This window comes from Vigna radiata, chromosome 6, assembly GCF_000741045.1.
Source record: "Vigna radiata var. radiata cultivar VC1973A chromosome 6, Vradiata_ver6, whole genome shotgun sequence".
NCBI lineage: Eukaryota > Viridiplantae > Streptophyta > Magnoliopsida > Fabales > Fabaceae > Vigna > Vigna radiata.
The window spans coordinates 3556726-3570501 of NC_028356.1; the positions used below are offsets into that span (position 1 = coordinate 3556726).

General features: G+C 32.8%; 2 protein-coding genes and 1 pseudogene across 2 annotated transcripts; 2 read left to right on the top strand and 1 right to left on the bottom strand.

Moving 5' to 3' along the window:
• Positions 1–1780: 1780 nt before the first annotated feature.
• LOC106763265 lies at positions 1781–3416 on the bottom strand (annotated as a pseudogene).
• A 2651-nt stretch (positions 3417–6067) lies between these two features.
• Positions 6068–7549, top strand: LOC106763266 (UDP-glycosyltransferase 92A1). Its single transcript, XM_014647470.1, has one exon. The coding sequence runs from the start codon at positions 6068–6070 to the stop codon at positions 7547–7549; it is 1482 nt and encodes a 493-aa protein (XP_014502956.1).
• Positions 7550–10198: 2649 nt separating this feature from the next.
• LOC106762967 (very-long-chain enoyl-CoA reductase) lies at positions 10199–13235 on the top strand. Its single transcript, XM_014647106.2, has 5 exons — positions 10199–10351; positions 10721–10842; positions 11067–11106; positions 11903–12654; positions 12860–13235. Exons 2-5 carry the CDS (start codon positions 10774–10776, stop codon positions 12926–12928), a joined length of 930 nt encoding a protein of 309 aa, XP_014502592.1. The 5' UTR covers positions 10199–10351; positions 10721–10773; the 3' UTR covers positions 12929–13235.
• The last annotated feature ends 541 nt before the right edge of the window (positions 13236–13776 follow it).

The following is a 13776-nucleotide window of genomic DNA, read 5'->3' on the forward strand; positions in this document are numbered from 1 at the left end:
ATAAAATATGACTTATTAGTATCATCAAAATGGCCTGAAACACTTTCCAAATGGTATATCTGAAATTGAACCTTTTAGTAACTGAAATTAAAACTTAAGATCCTAAATTGATGCATAATTACTAGAGATTGATGTTAGGAGTGTGTGTGAACCTTTAGACAAGTTTAATTCAACTTATACTTTGAATTTGGAGTGTTAGAAATTCACCAAATGGCCTAGAGTAAGTTTTGGGTGTGTGAGTTCCTCAAATCTGTAGAATTTTGCGCTGTAGATTATGCAGAGTCGCCTAGCGCACTCTGTGCACTCTGCGAAGGGTTTCTGTCAGGAAAAATTCACACAGCGCACCCCAGGGTGTGCGCTGAGCGAATTTTGTACGTCAAATTGAGTGATTTTAATGTTTTTGACATTTTGGGGGGTTTTGGATGTCCGTTTTGGACGTTCTTTAGGTCGTTCTGGGGGTTTTTGACCCTTCCGGATCCATTGGTGAGGGTCTCCAAGCTATTTGAATTACTTAAGTATTGGTAATTAAAGGTTATAAAGAAATTTGTGTTAATAAGTGATGTTTCTACGGAAGTATGTAATGTCTGAGTATGTATGAATTATATATGATCTTGTATAGATTCAAATAACAGTGTATGATCATGTACAAGTTATGAACATTGAAAATCATGAGTTGTGTTTCAAATTTAAAAGTATAATTAATGGACGTAATTCCATGATCCTCAAGGGAGGTTACATGGTGGTCCACTGTAGTTGTTGTGATTGACCTTATGAATGGCCGAAGTTCCAAATGGGGTTTATCCTGACATTCTAATGACCATCCATGCTCAATTAGAGAGTGACGAGTCATGTGGTGAGAATAGCAGGAGGTCCTAGTTGTAGGTGCTACGTGGAGGCCTATTATTCGGTAAAGGGCTTACACTTGTTTATGGTCGGGTGAAACCCCTCGGCAATGGCTTTGCAAAGCAGTAGGGCCACAACAAGTGCACAAACCCCTAGAACTCGACATTTCATACTAGTTCGGATGGTCAAATCACGTGGTCGTTCATTGGTATCAACAAAATGTGTTCGGTCTTGGTCTGTATTATGTTATGATCTTTGCATGTTGTGTTTGTGATTGTATAACATGATAGTTAGTTCCATTTGATGTATATTCTGATAGAATGTTTACTTGCTTGCTTGTGTGCATGCTATTATGTATATGCTAGTTTGAATTTGGACTTATCTTGCATGCTTTTCAATCTAGCTTACCCTTGCATTGTGTGTGTTGTATGTGTTTGCCTTCCCCCTTACGATGATCATCCAATCCTTTGGATGTGAGTAGAAGCTGACGATGCACCCCTAGAGCATGCCTTGGAGGGAGAGGACCTAGCTCCTAACTCTTAGACTCTTTTAGGATCTCTTCAAATGTTTATATTTTGAGAAACTGTGTAGTTTAGATGATGTAGCAAATCCTTAGAATTGTTCTTAGAACATCTTTGTTATTTTGAGAGACCTCCTATGTATAGAGTTTTAAATTTTAGCTCATTTTGGATGAATGTAAATACTATTATATTTTAGCATATAATTTTTGGAATGTGACAATTCTCTAACTTTTTCTTATCTATTCTTTAATCCAAATATTACCTTAATGCTCGAAAGTTTTAGCTAAAAGGTTATGTCATGTTTTATAGGTAAAATACTTATGAGGTGGAGGAAAAATTAAAAATGTAGGGAGGAGACTCGTACTTGAGAAAAACCTCTATCATATCATCATCTTATGTTTCATGCATTGTGTTCAAGGATGAGACAATTTTGCTGGGTTTTGCTTCTTGTTGGGTTTAAGAAATAATGGTACAAATTGCAGAAGAGTTTATGACAAACATGCTCACACAAGCAACTTTATTATTCAAATACAAAATGAAGAAAATCAGAGAGAGATGGGTGATAGAATGGTCCTAACAAGATCATCCATTGCTCTTACAGAAGAACCTTTTTCTTCCCTTTTCTCTGTTATGGCCTTTCTCATATGAGATGCAATCTCCTTTGCCTTCTCCTTCATTTCCTTTCCTTTCCCTTCTTTCTCCATAACTATCTCTATCACCTTCTTCACTTCCTCACCACAAATGCTACTTTCCACAGTTCTAGTGAGCTCCACAGCCACACCCATTTCCTCCACCAACATCTTCACATTGTATGTTTGNTCTGCAGCCAGTGGCCACCCAATCAATGGCACCCCATTGCTAAGACTCTCCAACACAGAGTTCCATCCGCAATGACTCAGAAACACTCCTGTGGATTTGTGTGACAGAATCTCTAACTGGGGTCCCCATTTCCTCACCAACAACCCTTTCTTGGTGTCTCTCATTCTCTCCTCGAACCCTTTTGGCAACCATTCTTCCTTGAACTCTCCATCAATGTCAAAACCAACAGGTGGCCTCACAACCCAAATAAACGATCTCGCACTCTTTTCCAACCCTTCAGCCAACGCCATCATTTGGGAGGCACTGATCGTGTTCTGCGACCCAAAAGAAACGTAGACAACAGAATTCTCATCTTTCAAATCCAGCCACTCCATGCATGCTTCAAGAGTCACACTAGATTCCTTTCCTGAGCGATGTTTTGACCCCTTGAGTTCAGCAGGTGGAAGGATAGGCCCCACAGCCCAAACAGGAAGTTGAAGGTAGTCCCTCAGAAGCTGCAACCCCAGAGGCTCTAATTCCTCAGCCGTGTTGCAAATCCACCCTTCAGACTTCATAGCATGTGAAATCTGTGGAATTATGAATCTTGACCAGTCATCAGTGCCATCAGCTTCTGTTAGATATTTATGCAATTGAGTGCGGTGGAATCGGTGGTTCTGAGGGAACCCCGGAACCCAGAACTCATCAGAGTGTGTTTTCTTGTGGGGCAGGTTGGACCAGATAGAGATGTAGGCCAAAGTTCCGTAAGCACCACAAGTGGTGAAGGAGATGTTCCTAGTACCTAGACTATTAGCAACTTTGTTAACCCAGCCAAGGAACACGTCAGATATAATGCAAAGTGGAGGGTGACCTTCTGCTTCTGTTATGCGTGATATCAAGGAGCGAAGAGGAGCCTCAAGCGAGAGTGTGGCATGACAGAACTTGACCAGTTGACTGAAATTCAGCTTATCGGTATTCTCTCTGTTTTGGTGGCAAACCGTGTTGTGCAGAGTTGAAGGGTAATTCAGCTAGACGAATTTGATTAGGAGAGGTAGAAGAAAGTGCAGATTTTAGGTGGTGAATGTTGAGAGGGGTGGAAGCTATGGTGATGGTGAATGTTGTTGCTGCTCTGTGTTGGATTTGTCTTGCTAGTGCGAGGAACGGAATGATATGTCCTTGTGCCATGATCGGTACCATGACGATGTGTTTCTTGTTGTTGTTTGGTTCTTCTGCCATTGGAGAGAGCTGAAGGTGAAAAGAAAGGTGGTGATAGAAAAAGGGTTGCAGAGCTTATAAAGGGATGCAGAACTTTTTCCATAAAACCAGCCAATGCATGTTAAACCAAAGCAGCAACTTTTGGATGTCACGGGATCTCACGCTTCAAGAAGACAACGTGTACTGGTTTTTACCGGGCAAAAATACTTTCAATATTACTTAGGCAATTTTCTTTTGTTTTAAAAAATACTTTGATTATATCCATAATTTTAAAAATTGATAAATCTTAAAATATTTCTGGAAAATTAAATTGTTTTTTTTTACCAACTTTCATTTTATCAAAAGAATTTTGTTAAGTATGAGAGTATTTTCTATGGGCCAAATTATTTTCTTTAGAGTTTTATTTATTTATTTATGAACTTATTTTTCAAACATTTTCTTATTCAGCTGAGGTTGGTTTTTTTATTGAATTTATTACTAATAAATTTAAACTATTTTTTCTAATATTTTTCAGATTTTTTGTAATAATGAAATTATTTTTTGTAATAATTATTTTTATCAATGTTTTTTTTAACAATTTTTGCATTTAATATTTCTATATTTGGTAATGATTGAAATATTATTTCAAAACAAAAAAAAAATTGAATTTTCTTCCTTAAATAATTTTTTTGAGTACATATTTACAGCTGTTATTTATTTATTATAATTATTTACATTTGTTCTATAAATTAAGAAATATTCAATCATAGTTAATTATATCTTAATTATAATAAATTGTAATTAAAACCTAAATCATACTCATTTATATCTTAATTATAACCATCAAGAAAAAAAAGATAGATACATTGTAATTATATTTAATTATATTTTAATTATAATTAATTTTGTAATTAAAACTTAAATCATAATTAATTATATTTTAATTTATTTACTTTTTTATATTAATCAATTATAATATTATTCGAATTTCATCAATTACCACAAAAAATATTACAGTTTTTTTATTTGAAGTCGTGGAAAAAAAATGGTGTCTCCTAATAATTAAAATAATTAATATAATATAATATAACTAGTAAAAGATCACATGGGAGGGTGGTAAGTGCACTGTAAGCTGTAGCACATGTTCACTTGCATTTGTCAAGAGATTGATGTTTTTCAAGTTTATCTTGGACCACACACAAAATTTTTATATTTATTTTATATTATTTTCTGTTATTATTCTTTTCTTACAAATACATGATTTTATACTTTTATAATTATTTTATTTCTACAATGTAAGTGAATGAAAATATTATAACATTATTATAATCCAATTTTTTAAGTATATTTTTCAAAAATAGAGTAACAGTGTAATTTTGTTTTATATATTTTTATTCAGTAACATGTTGTCAACAACAAATTTGTAATGAATAGTGTATGAATAATTTTATGATTACATCTGTATTCATTATAGTATATATACTAACACATTTAGATGTTAAAATAGTAAATTCCTTGCAAAGTAATATATTATTTAAAACATTTTGAGTTCAATTAAAAAAATATAATTAAAAAGTACCATATAAAATTAGTTCAAACTAATTTTCTAAGTAGACTTCGGACAAATTCATAGGTTTTTATTAGTTTCAATGAAGCCCAATATAAAGGTAATAATCTTTCTACAGTTGACAAATAACTTTTCAGTAATAATAGAGTATTCTAATTCGATTTTACAAATAATGTTTGTTACATAACTTATATTTTATATATGAAAAAAAATATTAATTTAAATATATTTTAACAATGAGACAAAAAACTAATTTAATTATATATAAGTTATTTTCTAAAGTTGCATAAATGTTGATTTTTCAATACATTTCAACATAAATATATGAGTGTTTTTGAAAAAATATATATAAAATTAGATATAAGTGGAAGTACGAATTCAATATGTTTGTAAATTTTGAAGCAGAATTAAAATTCGTTTTTTATTATAAATTTTAATTTTTAAATTTAATAAATAAATAGATATAATATTTGTAATTGAATTGCGTTATCTTTGTTTACTTATTAAACCAGATTCTAAGCATTTGAGTAATAAGTATTAAATAGAACAAATTATTTAAATATTAGTTTAAAATGTCTTTAACATAAATAAAAAATTTAAATACTTTAATTAAAACAACTAAATCTGTTTATTTTAAAATTTAAAATCAAATCTCATAAATAAAATTTAATTTTTAATACAAATTTAGGACTTAAAACATATTTATGTTTTCATAACTCTACATTGACATCACAAAATTATAGTAATTTGGAGAAGTAACGTTAGATAAAGACGGAAGATGGTGCATGTGTTTGGTCTTGTTAAAGTATACTTTATTTTGCAAAATAATTTATCTGTTGTTATATCATATTTGGAATATTTCATTATTCGTATGGACAATTTGATAATTTTTTTTTAATAATTTTTTGATAATAAGATACGTTTTATTATTTTATTGATATATTTGAAACAGATAATCATAAATTAATCATAAACGATTATATATAGGTTGTCAATAAGTTGTAAAAAAAAATAATTTATGATAAGACTTTTTCCTACTCTTCTTCCCTCTTCACATGATCATGTTTCACTTTTACGATGAAATGTCACGTGTACGAAAGTTATCTATACATTATAAAGTGAAGAACATTGGTTTGAGCTACTTCCAATGGCGGCAGAGACAACCAAGAAAAATGGGCACATCGTGATGGTACCCTTAATGGCACAAGGACACATCATCCCATTACTGGCACTAGCAAGAAAAATCCTACACTCAACGACGATCTTCACCATCACCATAGCCACCACCCCTCTCAACATTCAACACCTTCGATCTGCACTTTCTTCTGCTTCTCCTATTCAAATCCGTCTTTCTGAGTTGCCATACAATTCTATCCAACATGGTTTGCCACCCAACACAGAGAGCACTGAGAACTTAACTCCCATTCAAATAATCAAACTTTTTCGTTCCACACACACCCTTGAGGCTCCTCTTCGCTCTCTCATATTACAGATCGCAGAAGAAGAGGGTCATCCTCCACTATGCACAATATCTGACTCTCTCTTGGGTTGGGTTAACAATGTTGCAAAAAGCTTAGGCATTAGGAATATCTGTTTTTCCTCTTCTGGTGCATATGGAACTTTGGCCTACTTCTCTATCTGGGCCAACCTCCCTCACAGGAAAACACACTCTGATGAGTTCTGGGTTCCGGGCTTCCCTCAAAACCACCGCTTCCACCGCACTCAATTGCATGGATTTCTAAGAGAAGCTGATGGTAACGATGACTGGTCACAGTGTTTCCTTCCACAGATTGCGCTTTCTATGAAGTCTGAAGGGTGGATTTGCAACACTGTTGAGGAATTAGAGCCTCTGGGGTTGCAGCTTCTGAGGAACTACCTTCAACTTCCTGTTTGGGCTGTGGGGCCTATCCTTCCATCTTCTGCACTCGAGGGTTCAAAACATCGCACAGGAAAGGAATCTGGCGTGACTCTTGAAGCATGCATGGAGTGGCTGGATTTGAAAGATGAGAATTCTGTTGTCTACGTTTCTTTTGGGTCGCAGAACACGATCAGTGCCTCCCAAATGATGGCGTTGGCGGAAGGGTTGGAAAAGAGTGGGAGATCGTTTATTTGGGTTGTGAGGCCACCTGTTGGTTTTGACATTGATGGAGAGTTCAAGGAAGAATGGTTGCCAAAAGGGTTCGAGGAGAGAATGAGAGACACCGAGAAAGGGTTGTTGGTGAGGAAATGGGGACCCCAGTTGGAGATTCTGTCACACAAATCCACAGGAGTGTTTCTGAGNCATTGNGGATGGAACTCTGTGTTGGAGAGTCTTAGCAATGGGGTGCCATTGATTGGGTGGCCACTGGCTGCAGANCAAACATACAATGTGAAGATGTTGGTGGAGGAAATGGGTGTGGCTGTGGAGCTCACTAGAACTGTGGAAAGTAGCATTTGTGGTGAGGAAGTGAAGAAGGTGATAGAGATAGTTATGGAGAAAGAAGGGAAAGGAAAGGAAATGAAGGAGAAGGCAAAGGAGATTGCATCTCATATGAGAAAGGCCATAACAGAGAAAAGAGAAGAAAAAGGTTCTTCTGTAAGAGCAATGGATGATCTTGTTAGGACCATTCTATCTCCCATCTCTCTGTGATTTTCTTCATTTTGTATTTGAATAATAAAGTTGCTTGTGTGAGCATATCTGTCATAAACTCAGCAATTTATCATAAGACTTTGACAGTGCCACTGTGAATATGTCAAGTTAACTTATATTAAACGTTTTAATATACAATGATGATTAGTTATATAAATAAATTTAGCATATATTAACTTGCAACACAACCAAACACTGATACGACATGCATGAGTTATGAATTATTTGTGCAGTATATTCTGTTGCTTCGCTTATATCATTAACAAATTCTGAATCTTTGTTCCTATTTTCTTGTTCTAGACTGTAATTGTGTACTCACTGTCCCCTTATCCTTGTTTCTATTGCAAAATCTGCACTTCTTAGTTGCAATATGATTGGTATCTCTCGAATCTATCCAGAGAAAAATTAGATTGACTTTTTCACTTTTCCAAGATATCAAATTTCGGTTCTGATTGAGGCCAATTTTTTCACATTTGTCTCGTTAAGAGGGAGCAATATGTGAAGGGTTTTGTTGTGTTGTTCGTCTTTGATACCAATCAAGAGACATGATTGAGATGCAGGTTGGTGTTAGGAGAGAAAATGGAAAAATCCTGAGTGTATAAAAATTAATGTTTACCAGAGAGATGAAGGCCGGTTGAAGACTTTGATATTGGTGGTAGGAATTTAATGTTTGTATAAGTTCAAATGTGAAGACAAAGACAATAAATTAATATGCAAGAACAAAAATATAATGTCAGTCATTAAACTTTGTTTATGCATAATCATGTTGATGAATTTAATCATGCTTTGCCACTTCTTAGAACTTCTGTCTATTTCAAGGTTCACTACGATGTTCATGTAAATGTAGCTATTGAAGTTCTAAACATTCTTATAATATAAACTTGATCACTGTTAACAATATAATAAAACAATCTCTTTCATATTGAATTTGAACCAGTTTGATCTATTAGAGTTTATGTTTAAGTATAAAATATTTTCTTTCTGTTCTGACAACTATTTTCTACTTATAGAAGACTTAAATTCAGTTTTGCTTTCTATATGGTTATATAATTTTAAGTTCATAATTTATTTTTTTTATTGTTTACTTAGATCTTTAAAACTTTACAATTGTTCTTCAACATTAATCTACCATCAACATTCTCAGTGAAAATTGCTAACTGCAACTTAATTGATGACAAGCTAACACGCTGATATGTAAAATGTCTTTAAAGAGAATAAAAAACGCACCATAGTGATATTTTATAATTAAAATATTAAGTAATAATGAAGTTGTAATAACCAAAATTTCACAATTATGGAACTTAAAAACTAAATTGCATAATTTTAGATTCTCTCTTACCTATCATTTAATTCATTTAAAAAATTATCAAATTAAAATAATGTGCACCAATAATAAGTAAGAATTAAAAACAAAAAAACAAAAGGAGAAAACTAAAGAAATTATTATAGTGTAATTTTGATTATGTGCGATAATTATGTTTTCTCCTCTTTTTCGATTTTTCATGGTTTTTCTTTTGTTTTGCTTTTATTTGAATTATGTATGGGCATATATTTTATTTTATATTATTTTTTTTATTCATAGACATTATTTTAATTTTGTGACGAAATTAAGTGAGCAGTTTTAGTTTCTATATACTATAATAGTGTAGTTTTAGTCGTTTAGATCATATCCTGTAATTTTGATCCTTTAGTAACATGTCTGAGATTGCAATAATGTCATTACTAAGATGTCATATTAATATTCTTATCTTTTTCTTTTCTTTTTTTTTTTGGTTAAGAATGAGCTTATGTTAAATTTAAAAATATAAAAACTAACTATGTAATTAAAAAAATTTGAGACTAATGCTGGAAAAGGATAAAACTGAGAATCAAAAGTGAATATAATATTTCCTTAAATCTCCATAACATTTAATAATAAAAGTAATTTTTAATTCCATATATATATATATATATATATCATTACTTAAGAGATTATTTATAGGTAAACAAAATGAACAGAATCATTTGATTTTGTTAGGCAGAACTATAATGAAATCTTAGGTAAGCAGAAAGTGGGTAGTAGTTAGTTAGTAAATGCACTACCATCCAACTATATATGTCCTTGCTACTTTGGTTTTCTTTTATATTTTTAATCACAAAAATATTAATTTTAAGAATTTAATAACTAGCATTTTTTAATCTAAATAACCATATGATATTCATCTTTTTCATCTATATGTCTAGACATTATCTCATGTTATAAGCAAATTAAAGATAATAAGGTGAAACTCATCAAACTTTGACAAAATGGGATAGATGATTGGATTGTGTTAGGGTTTCTTCATTTGAAACTTTAGAAAAGAGGATATGAAACTAACTCCTGCAAAGAATTTGATAAATATTTACACTTTTTTATACCATTCAAACAAAAATCAATTCTTTTAAAAGAAAAAGGAATTATTAGCAAATGCAAATTTACTTTTTCATATTTCAATCTCTCAAAAATAAAAAATTTCAGTGTCAATTTCAAGAACACAAACCAATTAGATGTTTGTGGTGAGTTTTAGATTATGACCTAAAATGGTTAGCTGTCCAACCCCAACTGCATCACATTAATGTTTGAATATGTATATGCATGCCTTCATCTGCTACTCAATACACTTCACATTAATTCATCATCTTCCATCTATAATCTTTTTCTATATATAATATATTATTATTCAAATTCAATTTTTGTAAGCTAACATTTCCTTTGTGTTTGTCAGTAACTACAACTGTCAAACACATACATCCCTTCTCCTTCTCTATCTCTTTCCAATTCAGGTGATTCCTCTTTCTTCCTCGTTGCTCTTTTCTTATTTTCCTCCAATTGGGTCATTCAAATCTTAGCAACCAGTTCTTGCTGTTCATTTTTGCCTTATTTTACGGTGACCCACTTTCTTTGTGATAATCGAATCACAAGTTTCTTCGTGAAATTTTCGGTTTTTTGCTAGCTTCTTTTTTACCAACGATTACAAAATCTAAAAAGCTTGGAACTTGATGGGTATTCCGTCATAATTGATGCAAATTAAATGGGAGTTTCTTCTATATTAACGTGATTGTAAATTTTATAGCTTCGAAGAAGCAAAATCACACTTTTTGCATTGTGTTTGTGGCTGTTGATGTGAATCTACATTTGCTTTTTGGTTTCAGACACGTAGTGCTGTTGGATCTTGCATATAAAAACCCTTTATCCATTCGCAAAGATGAAGGTCACTGTGGTTTCTCGCAGTGGAAGAGAAGTGGTTAAGGGTGGTATTCACCTCAGCGATTCTGTATGTCTCTCTTTCTCTCTAAATTTCTTACTTGTTTTTTACATTTTGTTTACTTTTTTGCTGTCATGGTAGTTTTGATATCGCAGATTGATTATGAGAAATTAGGTTTTTGTCTATATAATTTCCCCATTTTGACTATATTTTCGATTGGCAAACGGGTACTTTGTTTTTTAAGAGTAATAATTTACTACTATGGTTTATCTTTTCTTCTCTTTTTTGTGTAGGCTACTGTAGCAGATCTGCAGGAGGCAATTCATAAGCAAAGTAAGTGAGGAGCTTGTTCTTACTACAGTTTTTATGTATAAATTACTTTTTTAAGGTAATATTTTAGATGTAAAATGACTAAAATCGAGTTAGTCTGGGCTTAGGTCTGGATGGTGCTAATATAGTTATAGTGTCGTGATGTTCTTTCAGTTGTTCTGATGATGGATTTAACATATTGCATAATGTGATGATAGTTTATGACAGCCTTGGATGTGCATTGATGTTTGTCATTCTTACTACTTAGTTATTGCTGAAGAAGCCTAATACATAATAAGATCTGTGTCTATTTGAACTTGAACTGTATCCTGAGGTTTTCATCTGTATCTTAGTCATAACAGGTAAATTTGTATTAAAAAGTATTAATGAATTGAGGCAAATTGAAATTGGTATGAATACTTTTGCATTTATGAAGCATGCAGACTGCATAAATTATAAGTTAATTTAACTTATGACTCGTAGAAGTTTTAAAGAGATGTTTTCCCTAACAGGTCATTAGTATCTTTTATTAAATTATTAGATCTGCAAGTGTTTTTCAGTAACTTCTTAGTTAAACCTATTCTAGGTTGTTGAAGTTGAATTATTCTGATGTTCATAAAGTTTATGAAACATAACACATGTTTCATTGGATGTGAAATCAAATGAATTATTATTATTGACGATAACACTAGTTCAACCCTGCATATAACTCCTGTTATTATTGTATGCTTTTGTTTTTCCATCTCAGTACCTCTCTTGGAAGAAAAGAAAATGTCTCTATTTACCATTGGATTAACATGATTTGAATGTTCACTTACAGCCAAGAAGCACCCATCAAGGCAGCGTTTGACACTTCCTGTCCAACCTGGATCAAAGGAAAGACCTGTTGTGCTTAATTACAAGAAGAGTCTGAAAGACTATACTAGTGGAAACTCAGAAACCTTAACTGTTGTATTCAAGGACCTGGGCCCTCAAGTTTCTTATCGAACACTATTTTTCTGCGAGTATTTGGGACCTTTGCTTCTCTATCCAGTGTTCTACTATTTCCCTGTTTACCAATATTTTGGTTACAAAGGTGAACGTGTCATCCATCCTGTGCAAACATACGCCTTGTACTACTGGTGTTTCCATTACGCCAAACGAATTCTGGAAACGTTTTTCGTGCATCGCTTCAGCCATGCAACCTCACCCCTTTCCAATGTGTTCCGTAACTGTGCTTATTACTGGACTTTTGGATCATACATTGCTTACTACGTGAACCACCCTCTCTATACTCCTGTGAGCGACCTTCAAATGAAGATTGGGTTTGGGTTTGGAATACTTTGTCAAATTTCAAACTTCTACTGCCATATTATACTGAAGAATCTCCGCAGTCCTGGTGGTGAAGGTGGATACCAAATCCCAAAAGGTTTTCTCTTCAATATTGTTACCTGTGCAAATTACACGACCGAGATCTATCAGTGGCTGGGCTTCAACATCGCAACGCAAACTGTGGCAGGTTATATTTTCCTTGTGGTTGCTACTTTCATCATGACCAACTGGGCTTTTGCCAAGCACAGGCGTTTGAAGAAGGTATGTCTCTTTACCTTTTACATTTCAGTTCATCAATATGGTCTATAGGAAAAATGTATACATTTTCACCAGAAAATATTCTTGTAAAGGATAAATACACATACTTTATGAAATAAATTACTTGACTGTATGTTTTCCTTTGTTCTCCTGCCATGTTAAACATGTGGGTTCAACCTGTTAATCTTGTTTTTGGTTGAACGTGCAGTTATTTGATGGAAAGGATGGGAGACCTAGGTATCCTCGTCGATGGATAATATTGCCCCCATTCCTGTAGAAGACGAAGCACTGATCAGGCCGCTATTCTCTGCTCACAGGATTCTGAGATTTATAATTGTAGCATAATGAAATTTTCGTCATCTCTTTTTATTAGATATGGATTTGTCTTGCAATGCTTTTGATTATGAAGTTGATTGCTAAATTGTTGAATCAGTGTTTTGCAGAATATTTATAATCATTTCAAGATTGTAGTACTGGGATCCTGTTTCTTCGAAGTCTTCCTCTTGTGCTAACTGTGTTGGTTATTTTACTGTTTTCAGATTAATCATTTTAGAAAATGAAAGCTCTTTTTTCTAGCTTATAGACGTAGCAATGGCCAGGCTTCGTATGTCACAATTATTCATCTTCCTTCACACTGATGCTCATTTAATACATACTTATTATCCTTAGTTGCAAGATTTCTCTCGTTTAAAAAAATATTAAAAGAAAAAAAAAATACTTACAAGGGGTATGGCTTGAAGGAAATGTGTTAATACAAAACTTTCTTCATAAATTATGTTTGACACCAGCAAGTAATCATTAATAATTTTAGTCTCTAATGTTTATGGTACGTCAATTTGATTTTTAAATTTTCCAATGATAATCATTTGAATCCCTGCTTTTACAAGTCAATCTAAGCCGTTGCGTATCAATCAGTCACTTCGGTTCCTAAAATACCAGATCTAATTCATTGATGGCAACAATACTAAAAGGTCGGTAGTTGATTTTGGACAACTTTCCTTATAATATTTTAAAATTTAAATTTTCCATAAATTAAAATTCGTTTATATAGAAATCGACCATACAGTTTTGAAAGTTAATTACAGATTTTACGAGGTCAGTTAATTTTAGCTTACGATATTTTTT

Bases quoted from the DNA above. Each gene is read 5' to 3' on its own strand.
- LOC106762967 (XM_014647106.2), top strand. From the start codon at position 10,774: ATGAAGGTCACTGTGGTTTCTCGCAGTGGAAGAGAAGTGGTTAAGGGT. The intron at 10,843-11,066 runs GTATGTCTCTCT...TTTTTTGTGTAG, and splicing joins GTATTCACCTCAGCGATTCT to GCTACTGTAGCAGATCTGCA. The intron at 12,655-12,859 runs GTATGTCTCTTT...TTGAACGTGCAG, and splicing joins AGCACAGGCGTTTGAAGAAG to TTATTTGATGGAAAGGATGG.